Consider the following 10,805-nt stretch of genomic DNA (forward strand, 5'->3'; position numbering starts at 1 on the left):
AATGGCTGGACACGGCCTGCTGTGGCGACGACTGCCGGGGTCACAAGTCCTTGCTTTCCTGAGGGAGTTCAGACAGGCGGCGTTTTGCCTGATTGTTTTGTCCGCCTTTCCTTCCGCCCTCCCAGGTTATGCTCTCTGGGGCCCGGGCCTCACCCCGGCCCTTCCTTGGTGAACCACCCTGACAAACCGCCACAACACCGGCCACGAAGGCCGCCGCGGGGAGCGACCCCACTAGGGCAGTAACCATCCCCCGCGGGGAGCCGGGCCAGGACCCGCCTCCGCGCCAGCAGGGGCGAGGCGAGGCGGGGCCGTACCGTGCCCCGGGGCGGGCGGAGGCGCAGTGCCCGACCGGGACCGGTGCGGTTGGCCGCGGTGTCTGCACTCTGCGAGGGGACGCCTGTCGAGGTGCGTCGTGGCCGCGTTATGGCGGCTCCCGCTACCGGGAGGGAACGGGAAGTTCCTCTAGATCCCTTCCCGCCGCCTTCCAGGCGTGAAACCATCCGTGGGCGCGGGGCGGGGATGGCGCGGTGCCAGGGCCGCCCCGCGGAACCTCCGCGGTGCTGGAGCCTGTTGCTCCACGCGGGCGGCGGGCAGCTGTGATGGCGGGGGCCGATCCCGTGTCCGCGGGGATCGCGGGGGCAGGTCGCCGGGGGGCGTCGGGGGCTGGCTCGGGAGCGACCGAGGCGCACGCTGAGCGCGGCGATGAGCGCACGGGTTCGGGGAAGGGGCGGTGCCAGCTCGGCCGCAGGCAGGGCGTGCGTGTTTGGAAACGGAGTTCGGAGCGGAGTGGGGCCGATAGCGGTTGTTTGCGCTTTGGGAAGTGGTGTTGCGACAGCAGCCGACCGAAGGCTGGCCCGGTGCTAATGTCGCCGATTACACGTCGCGTTAGTCTGCGCTGGGATGGGGGCTTTAGCACAGCTGAGTTCCTGTGGAGGGCATGGCAGCTCAGGTGTCTTTTAGGACCCTTTACATGGGATCTAGACTTGCGCACTTAACCAGGCTCAAGTTTTGCGTTCGCACCATGGAAAGGTGGTGTAATATAAGCTGTGTGGATCAGGCTGTTTGTTGCCTAAGCATATCCCTTCAAGCCCCATCCAGTTTTAGTATGTGAGGCTTATTTTTTGCAGTTCTGCTGGTGGTTAATCTGTAACTAATGTGGTATGCTTCCTTTTCATAGTGAAAGCAAGGCCGGGGCTTTATGGCAGTTTGGAGAGGCCACCCTTACTAGTAGGGGAAATGGGCAATTGTGTAGTTCCAGAGATGGTGGTGGGCAGTTTCTCATGACTTTATATAGTCTCTGGATGTATTCAGCATAGCTTTAAAATACAGCAGAGAAAAACACTCTTGATGCTATGGATTTACTTTATTTTTGATGTGTGAAACTATGTGAGTTTTCTGCTGTGATACAGTTAAAATTTGCAATTTCTTTTCATTGCTGAGGAAAACCTTTACTGAATCGCTAGTATCTTGGGAACTGGGACTGCAGCGTGAGAAGAGGGAGAGTTCTGGATTTGCTATAGTCCCTGGACTCCGGTACTTGGCCTATGGCCCAAGCACTGTTTTAGAAAGGATAAAAGAGGGAGCAAAATCCCATCACTGCAGCCAGACGTGTTCACGCAAGGCAGAATTTGTTTCAGTGAGCAAACAGCTGCCTACCTGCATGCTGCCCACCTCCCCACCAAGGATTTGCCTTCAGAGCGAGAGTCTTCCGCTGCTCTTAGTTTGTTTAGTTTCCCTTGTTTGGCCCCTGTGCTGAAAGCACAATGAAAGATTGTTAGAGCTGTAATCAAGTTAAAAACAGTATTGCCTTTTTATTATATAGGTAATAATTGTATTTCCTATTTTATAACAAAAAGTGCATTTATTCTGGTCTCTAGTGAAGCTGAGACATTCTAGTTCTATAGATTCCTAATTACCAAGTGCATGATTGAAGCATTTGCAGAGCACAAATTGAGTGTGCAAGGGGGCATGCTTTTCGTTCTACATGAGTTCAGTCCTCGTCACATTCTTATCATTATGATGTTCATAAAAGGTACCACGTTTGTAGGATTGTGGGTTTGGTATGGTCTCATGGAAAGAAACTTCATTAGCTTAAGCCTCCCATGATAAAAGTGTAAATAGTTCTCTTCTTTTTTGTCATTACAACTTAATCTTTGCCTGTGAATCATGCTAAAAGCAATTTTTAAGAACAAGGTCTCAAAGGGGAAAATGCATGTTTAACTCAGTTTGATCACAAGCTATTGCTAGGTAGGAATATTGGTTATTTTGAACGCTGAAGTGCAATTATAATTACGTAATTTTGCAAAAAAGGTATGCAGTAATCATTTTCCTCTTTAAACATTACAGTATGTATAGTATGTCATCACACTCTTTCTATCCTGGTAACTGCTTAGTTAAGTTCACTCGTTCAAGTTAATTGGTCTAAAATTGGTGTGTTATTTCAAAGGTACTAATTTCTGTGACTAAATTTTGTTTCTGCAATTACATTAAATCTTTTGGTGGTTTATATTTTGATAGCTTAATAAGCAGATATAATGAGAGCTAAATAATATAATTTCCCATCTTAAAGTATTATATAATGCCATTGTGAAAATAAATTGAGGAAAATACATTTGATAATAAACTTGTCACAGTGGCAAAATTGTGCTGTTATTGCAGAGATGCTAAAAAAAGGCTGTTCTGACAGTCTTGTCAGAACTTTGGATTGCTATGATGTTAGTCTAACTTTAATGTTCTTTAAAAGGTCATCAGTGAAAAGTGGAGAAATGGCTAGATTGACCCAGTTTGTTGACAATGAAGTCTTCCGGGCTTTTGCTACTTACGCGACTATTGTTGTTCTAAAAATGATGCTAATGAGTGTTACAACATCATACTTCAGACTCACGAGAAAGGTAAGAAATTGGGAATGCCGTCTGGTAGAATAGATTGAAATTTGTACTGAAATAATATCATAAGTGCTCATCTTTCAAATACTGGTGCTATGCTTTGTTCCTCATCCCTCTAACAATGATATTCTGAGTTTGGTGTGCTGGTACTTTGTTGGTCTCAAATGGACTACATTTTTAACCTAATTATGGTATAATTATGAGACTGTATCTTACAGTTGAATTTGGCTTACTCGGCCTTTATAAAACATTTCTGTTATTTTAAAATAATAGCTTTTCATAACTGTAATTTCTACTGTCTTCTGAAAAGCTGGTGTTCAGGGTACCCAGTTTATAAAGTAAATAAATAGTGATATGAGGCCATGCTACATGGATAACCAACTAGTAGGTTCAGAATAGGGAATATAAAGTGGATTTTTATGCATCTGTAACCCTTTCATCCAGTAATTCTAAAGCTCTTTACATTCTCTAGTTGTTTTAGCCTTCCCATTGCTGCAGGTAAGTCATTATCTAAAAGAAAAAAAAATACTTCTTTTTCTAGAATGTGAGGCAGGCTGAAAATTTATGTGAAAGATATGAAAGATCCACTGAGGTTTGCTAAATAATGCAGAAGCATGGAATAATTGCATCTAGCTTTGGAGAGGGTGCTCATGGGAAGTATTGTGCTGTGTTTGCCCTGTTCTTGGTCTTTAAGCATCTGCTCATGGCCACTAGTGAAAACACTTGGTCTTGGGCTGAAAGAGCCCTGAGTTTGCCTGATAATGGCTATTGTGAGATGTGGTTTTGTGAGACAGCATGTGCTTCAAGGATTTTGTTGTAGTCCTTTTGTTTGTCCTTTTGCTGTTGGTTGTTTTTGTCCTGCTTAGTACAAGAGAACTCAGATGAACTGTTCTGTTGTTAATGAAGTCCTAAGACCATTTGAGCTACTACTGGGTTCTGATAGCTCTCTAGGTCTTTGAAACATCTGAAGGCTGGATACAGCAGAGCACACAGCCTGTCCTTTATGTCCAGAATAGGACCCAGATGTCTGTGTTGTAACTTTACTTGCTTTTGCTCTTGCAGAAGCATATTGGCTGAACTGGTCCTACATGTAGATCCAGTCATGTCCTGTGTTTAACATTTGTAACCGTGTTATGATCCATATGTATGTAGGTGCCAATAGGGCCTTCCTTATTTTGAAGTACTTGGTTTTCTTATGACAGACAGTGATACTACAGTCAAATTATTGAAGTAATTTCCTATGTAATATTAAAAAGTCTTTAAAATGTTAACACAAAAGGAGGAAAGCAGGTGGTGGAGTGAGAGAGGGTAAAATATTGCTGATGCTTATGCTTTTAATGTGTCTCAAGAATTTTGAGGCCAAGGATATTTCACAGGAAGGCATCAAGACTGCCTCAGAAAGCAATCATGTAGCTCTCTTAAAATCAAACCGTTTTCTTGACTTACTTTTGCATAGCATGAATGGTCCACACAATGCATGTGTTACTACACGTGTCAGCAAGGAGAGATCTACTAACTAACTAAATTAAATACCATTTTTAAGTAGTGTCTTCCAGTATTTAGAGGTAGTAACAGGTCATATAACTAGAAAAATTTGTACCTAAGAGGAAAGGGAGAAACTTACTTGGTCATAAATGAAGATGGGATTAAGTCTATCAGATCCTGTTGCTGTGTAGACTTCTGAAGAAGGAAGGGGTCCAAAAAGGCTTTCAGATAACTTGTCAAGAATAGTGAAAAAGAGACTTGGGCAGTACAGAAATAGTCCTTCCTTACAGGTCCCTGCGTTCCTTCAGCCCATTGGCATTACTTCAGGCTGAGTATCAGTCATCTGCAGTGCTTGTTGATCTTACAAGAAGGTTTTATGTACATGCATAAATTACATTACATTAATGTGTCAGCACACAAGCACAGGGTAGGCTCAAGAAAACAGTAATGCAGTGAACAATATATTATTCCCCATGCATTTAGCTTCAGGTAAGTTATGTGGAGTCCTAGAGGCATTAGTAAAAAGAATGACCTTTATAGCAAGCTGCCTTGACTAGGAGAAATGTTTTGGCTACTAATGTCTCTTTTGTGTTTGGATTTGAAATAGGCCTTTGACAACCCAGAAGATACACAATCATTTGGAAAAGGAGAAAATGCTAAAAAATATGTGCGGACTCATCCAGATGTTGATCGTGTACGCAGGTAATGCATAGGAGCCTTAAAAATATAATTTAAATAGCAGAATAGTACTAAATCAGGGAATTAATTTCACCACATTCTCTTTGGCAAGCCTGTGTCTGTTTTGTGTTGGTTTGTGTAGTAATCTAATATATAAATTTGTTTAAATGAAAAAAACATTTACACAGTCAAACAAAATAATAATAATACTAAAAATAATAAGTCTTTAGTCATTGAATCATAAAATGGTTAGGGTTGGAAAGGACCTTAAGATCATCTAGTTCAAATCCCCCTGCCATAGTCAGGGACTCTGCAGTAGACCATGTCACCTAAGGTTCTGTCCAGCTTGGCCTTGAAGACTGCCGGGGTGGAGCATTTACCACTTCTTTGGGCAACCTGTTCCAGTCCTCACCACCTGCACAGTAAAGAATTTTGTGCTTGTATCTAACCTGTATTTCCTCCGTTTAAGTTTAAACCCATTACCCCTTGTCTTACCGCTACAGTCCTTGATGAAGAGTCCTTCTCCAGCATCCTTGTAGGCCCCTTTGAGATATTGGAAGGCTGCTATGAGGTCTCCATTCAGCCTTCTCCAGGATGAACAGCCCCAGTTTTCTTTGCCTGTCTTTGTATGGGAGGTGCTCCAGCCCCCTTGTCATCCTTGTGGCCCTCCTCTGGACTTGCTCCAACTTACGTTAGGTATACCAGAACTGCACACAGTACTCCAGGTGGGTTCTCACGAGAGCAGAGTAGAGGGGCAGGATCATCTCCTTCGACCTGCTGGCCACACTTCTTTTGATGCAGCCCAGGATATGGTTGTCTTTCTGGGCTGCAATGCACACTGTCAGCTCATGTTCAGTTTCTCATTGCCCAACACCCCCAAGTCCTTCTCCACAAGGCTGCTCTGAATCTCTTCTCTGCCCAACCTGTAGCTGTGCCTGGGATTGCCCCAGCCCAGGTGTAGGACCTTGCTCTTGGCTTGGTTGAACTTCATGAAGTTGGCATCTGCCCACCTCTCAAGCATGTCAGGGTCCCTCTGGATGGCATCACTTCCCTCCAGCATGTTGACTGCACCACACAGCTTAGTGTTGTCAGCAAACTTGCTGAGGATGCACTCAATTCCACTGTCCATATCACTGACAAAGATGTTGAACAGGATTGGTCCCAACACTGACTCCTAAGGGACACCACTTGTTACTGATCTCCATGAGCCATTTGACAACATGAGCCATTGACAACTCTCTGCGAGCAGCCATCTAGCTAATTCTTTGTCCACCGGGTGGTCCATCTATCAAATTGATGTCTCTCCAATTCAGAGACAAGGACGTCATGTGGTACAGTGTTGAACACTTTGTACAAGTCCAGATGGACGATGTCAGCTGCTTTACCCCTATCCATCAGTTCTATAGCCCCATCATAGAAGGCCGCCAGACTGGTCAGGCATGATTTGAAGTGAAGCCATGTTGGCTGTTACCAGCATGTTGTTTTTCATGATCCTTAGCATGGTTTCCACAAGAATTTGCTCCATGATCCTGCCAGGGACAGAGGTGAGACTGACTGGTCCGTAGCTGCCTGGGTCTTACATTTTCCCCTTCCTGAAAATGGGGGTTATATTTCCCTTTTTCCAGTCTTCAGGAGCTTCACCTGACTGCTGTGATTTTTCAAATATAATGGACAATGGCTTAGCAGCTTCATTTCGCCATGTCCTTCGGGACCCGCAGATGGATTTCATCAGGTCCCATGGAGTTGTGCGCATTCAGGTTCCTAAGACGATCTCAAACTTGATCGTCTCCTACAGCGGGCCCACAGTCTTCATTCTCCCAGTCCCAGCATTTGCTTTCCAAGACTTGAGTGGCATGGGCAGAGCAGTTACCAATGAAGACTGAGGCAAAGAAGTCATTGAGAACTTCAGGCTTCTCCAAATCTAGGGTAGTCAGTTCTCCTGTTAGCTTCTGGAGAGGGCCCACATTACTCACAGTCTGTCTTTTGTTTGTAGTATACCTATAGGAGCCCTTCCTGTTACCCTTGACATCCCTGGCCAAGCTCAATTCTAACTGGGCCATAGCTTTCCTGATCTGATCCCTAGCTTCCCAGACAACATGCGTGTTTTCTTCACAGGCTGCCTGTCCTTGCTTCCACGTTCTGCAACCTTCCTTTTCTTTCTCAGTTTCCTCAGCAGCTCCTTACCCATCCATGGAGGCCTCCTGGCCTTCTTGCCCCATTTTCTTCTTGTTGGGACGCAACGCTCCTGAGCTTGGAGCAGGTGATCCTTGAATATCAACCAGCGTTCTTGGGCCTCCCTGCCCTCTAGGGCTTCATCCCATGGGACCTTACTAAGCAGGTTCCTGAAGAGGCCAAAGTCTGCTCTCTTGAAGTCCAGGGCAGTGAACTTGCTGCGTGCCCTTCTCGCTGCACTGAGGATCTCAAACTCCACCATGTCATGATCACTGCAGCCAAGGCTGCTCTGGAGCGTCACATTCCCCACTAGCCCCTCCCTGTTGGTGAGCGTGAGGTCAAGCATGGCACCTCTCCTTGTAAAGTTATAATAGCTAATTCTTGAATGGTATCCTGTATGCATAGAGGAGGTAGTGAGAAGATTGTGAAAGATGACCATAGGTTGATTTAGTATGAAACAGTATCCATTAAGTGTAAATGAGGTATCTGTGTAATTTGAACACCAGTTGCAATATTGCATCTTCTTCTAAAGAAAATAATACGATGAAGAGGAGTAACTATGTTAAAATCATGGAACTCCAGACTTGTAATGAGAAAGTTAATCTGGCAAATGGTAGAGTGGGAGTCAAAGCTTGTGTTCCTTTTGCTGGATTGAATTGAGCTTACTCAACAGTGTGTCAATTGTACAGGAAAGTTGACTAGCCTTCTGGAAGAATGCTGTTAATAGTATGGCAGAGTGCAACCTGCGGTGTATGTGTTTTCTTTTGCAAGATTCGTGGCAGAATGTAAACTGTATTTCAGTGGGCTAAATATTGCAGCTTATTTAATTTTATTTAGCTGAAAGCAAAATTTTCTGCTACCAAAATCATAACTTTCAAGATGCTACTAACAAGGAATGCTTTCCATATTTTATTTGTGAATGGAGCTCACAGTTTATTTGCTATATATAATTTTTATACTAAAAGCTTGAATGTAAATGAACTGTTCTCATTTAAACCACCATTAGGGAAGATCTTGAAAATAAGTGTTAGCTCTGATTTAAGAACAGTTCATCCTTCAAATGTACATGACTGTGGTTTCATGAAGGCTGGTAATTTCTGTATGTCTCTTTCAGAATAAAATCATGGAAAGAAGAGTGTAATCTCAGTGGGCTGTAAAGATGCTTTGAACTTTCATTTTTAACCCCTGAGTGGTTCAGGAAGTTGTTAGTTGATAGAAATATGGAGAGGGACTTCTGCAGAGTAATGTAATGACAAGACAAGAGGGGATGGCTTTAAGCTGAAAGAGGGAGATTACACATAAGGAAAAAAATTCTTCACTATGAGTGTGGTGAGGCACTGGAACAGGTTGTGGCTGCCCTATCTCTTGAAAGTATTCCAGGCCAGGTTGGACGGGGCTTTGAGCAACCTGCTCTAGTGGAAGTTGTCCTTGCCCGTGGCAGGGGGGTTGGTACCAGATGACCTTTAAGGTCCCTTCCAACCCAAACCATTTCTATGATTATTAAATCCTGTGTTGCTGTTTTGCAGAGTTGTTCAGACTTCTCCAGACCTAGTAAGTCAGGTTGGTTCTAGTTGCTCTCTGGTGTGGTAGCATCCATGTTTTCTTCCCAAGAATGGTTCTTAATGGAAGTTTACTTTTTTGTCTTTTGCAAGTTTCATGGCAACAGATAATGCTGCATAGATTTAGCAGGGCTTCTCGTCTATATAAGTGACTGGAATTTGTTCTGTTTATGGGTATAGAAAAGACATTACTTCCTTCAGTGTACTTTTTTGGGGAAAAAGAGTAAAACGGCTGAAGGATATGTTTCCTTGTAATGATGAGTTCAGAATGCAGCTGCAAAACAGCACCATGTTCTGATTCTAGTTGGCTGTAAAATTTGACATAATTAGTAAGGCTTAGAGATTGTTTCAATCAGTAAATTTGGCTGGAAGCATAATTTATCTAAAGAGGTAAAGGGAGTGGAGAAGGTTTAGGAAGAAGTGTGAAAAAATGCTTTAAGATCTGGAGTTCAATCTCAACATATTTTTGGTAAATTATATTATGGTTTCAAAATTTCAAACATTTTTCAGCTATTTTAGTGCTTAGTGGTGAAGGAAATGAACTAAAGCGTAACTGTCACACCTGTTAGGTGCTCAAAAATAACATTCCTCAAGATGATTTAACTTCATGAAGAATTGATAGATTGTTTCATATATAGGATATTTCATATTTTCTTCATAGAGACTACGAACTGAGTTTATGGGATTGGAATAAATCATCTGGGCAGTGAAGTCTAGTAGTTGCAGTCACAGTCATCCAGTTAATTGAGGTTTAGTTAAGAGAGACTACAAGAAAATTCCAGCTATCTGTCCCTGCCTTTCCTTACACCCAGATGCACTTATATACCTCAAGTAAACCCCTAATATTACCAAGGTCTTGGGAAAAAAGTTAGAGCTTTTATACAGAAGATCAGGAGCTTAAAAATGTGGGGTGCAGCAAGAGACCCCAGAGTGATGTCAGATAAACATGCCAAAAACATTTCAGTAGCTGAATCAAGTCCCCACTGCAGAGGAAGCCAACAGCTATGTTAGGGCTTTAACAGAAGCATGATCTGATGATGCTGAAAAATAATGAGCCTTGAAGTGGTTTATTCAACAAAACGTAACAGTGTAAACCAACTTTGCTTCTTTTCCCAGATGCCACCTGAATGACCTGGAAAATATTGTCCCTTTTTTTGGCATTGGACTGCTGTACGCTCTTAGTGGCCCCGAGCTTTCCTCAGCCTTGCTGCACTTCAGGATCTTCACTGCGTGTAGGATCATTCACACTTTTGCCTATTTGATCCCTCTTCCCCAGCCCAGCAGAGGTTTGTCTTGGGCAATAGGGTATGTGGTCACCTTCTCTATGGCATACAACACAGTGAAGTCAGTGCTGTACCTGTAGCAGAGTCGTAGCTTCTGTGTACCATTTGACATTCCATACAAAGTTTCCAGCATTGTATGTTGATGTCTTGAATGAGCCAGCATTCCGGGTGACTGGAATTAATTTTTTAACAGAGGCCTTTCTTTCCAGTTCAGAAGTATTTCGTTTTGGAAGGAAAAAAAAAAAAAGCCTTTCTCTCTGTATTGCCTATTCATGGGTTGAATTGCCAAAATATTAGGTTGAGTGTTCCCTTTGTGATTTGTCAAGTGCTTACAATTCTAAACATGAAATGGTTCTGTATTGATAGCATGTGTGGTAATTTTCTACAGATGCACTATTTTTGGCTGTAGCTCTGAAGTCTAAATCAATAAAGAGGAAAAATAAGCATGTTTGTATTTTTGTTTTCATTTTGACTTTTCTCACTGCAGCCAGCAAATAGCATGTCACTGTGTATCAGGAAGAAATTCCAATCATACAGTTCTTTGAAGAATGCTTACCTTAATAATAAGATATAACCAGTAATGCTAGGCTTGTTGTAAAAAATCTTTGATGAAATTGTTGTTTGTATAATCCGCTTTGGGACGAAAAAAAAACCAAACCGTTGCAGCTCCATTTCTCTCAGTTGAATAGATAAAAAGTATATGGGCTAAGCTCTGTATAGTGACACTGGTGAAAATTTAAAGT

At 43.0% G+C, this 10,805-nt stretch overlaps 1 protein-coding gene across 1 annotated transcript; it reads left to right on the plus strand.

The window, feature by feature from the left end:
• The first annotated feature begins 299 nt into the window (after positions 1–299).
• On the plus strand, positions 300–10,505 carry MGST1 (microsomal glutathione S-transferase 1). The gene is made up of 4 exons (XM_065683376.1): positions 300–405; positions 2,744–2,891; positions 4,978–5,072; positions 9,896–10,505. Exons 2-4 carry the CDS (start codon positions 2,766–2,768, stop codon positions 10,140–10,142), a joined length of 468 nt encoding a protein of 155 aa, XP_065539448.1. The 5' UTR covers positions 300–405; positions 2,744–2,765; the 3' UTR covers positions 10,143–10,505.
• Positions 10,506–10,805: the final 300 nt, after the last annotated feature.

The sequence above is a fragment of the Lathamus discolor genome, chromosome 1 (genome assembly GCF_037157495.1).
Source record: "Lathamus discolor isolate bLatDis1 chromosome 1, bLatDis1.hap1, whole genome shotgun sequence".
Taxonomy (NCBI): domain Eukaryota; kingdom Metazoa; phylum Chordata; class Aves; order Psittaciformes; family Psittacidae; genus Lathamus; species Lathamus discolor.

Bases quoted from the DNA above. Each gene is read 5' to 3' on its own strand.
- MGST1 (XM_065683376.1), top strand. From the start codon at position 2,766: ATGGCTAGATTGACCCAGTTTGTTGACAATGAAGTCTTCCGGGCTTTT. The intron at 2,892-4,977 runs GTAAGAAATTGG...GATTTGAAATAG, and splicing joins ACTTCAGACTCACGAGAAAG to GCCTTTGACAACCCAGAAGA. The intron at 5,073-9,895 runs GTAATGCATAGG...TTCTTTTCCCAG, and splicing joins GATGTTGATCGTGTACGCAG to ATGCCACCTGAATGACCTGG.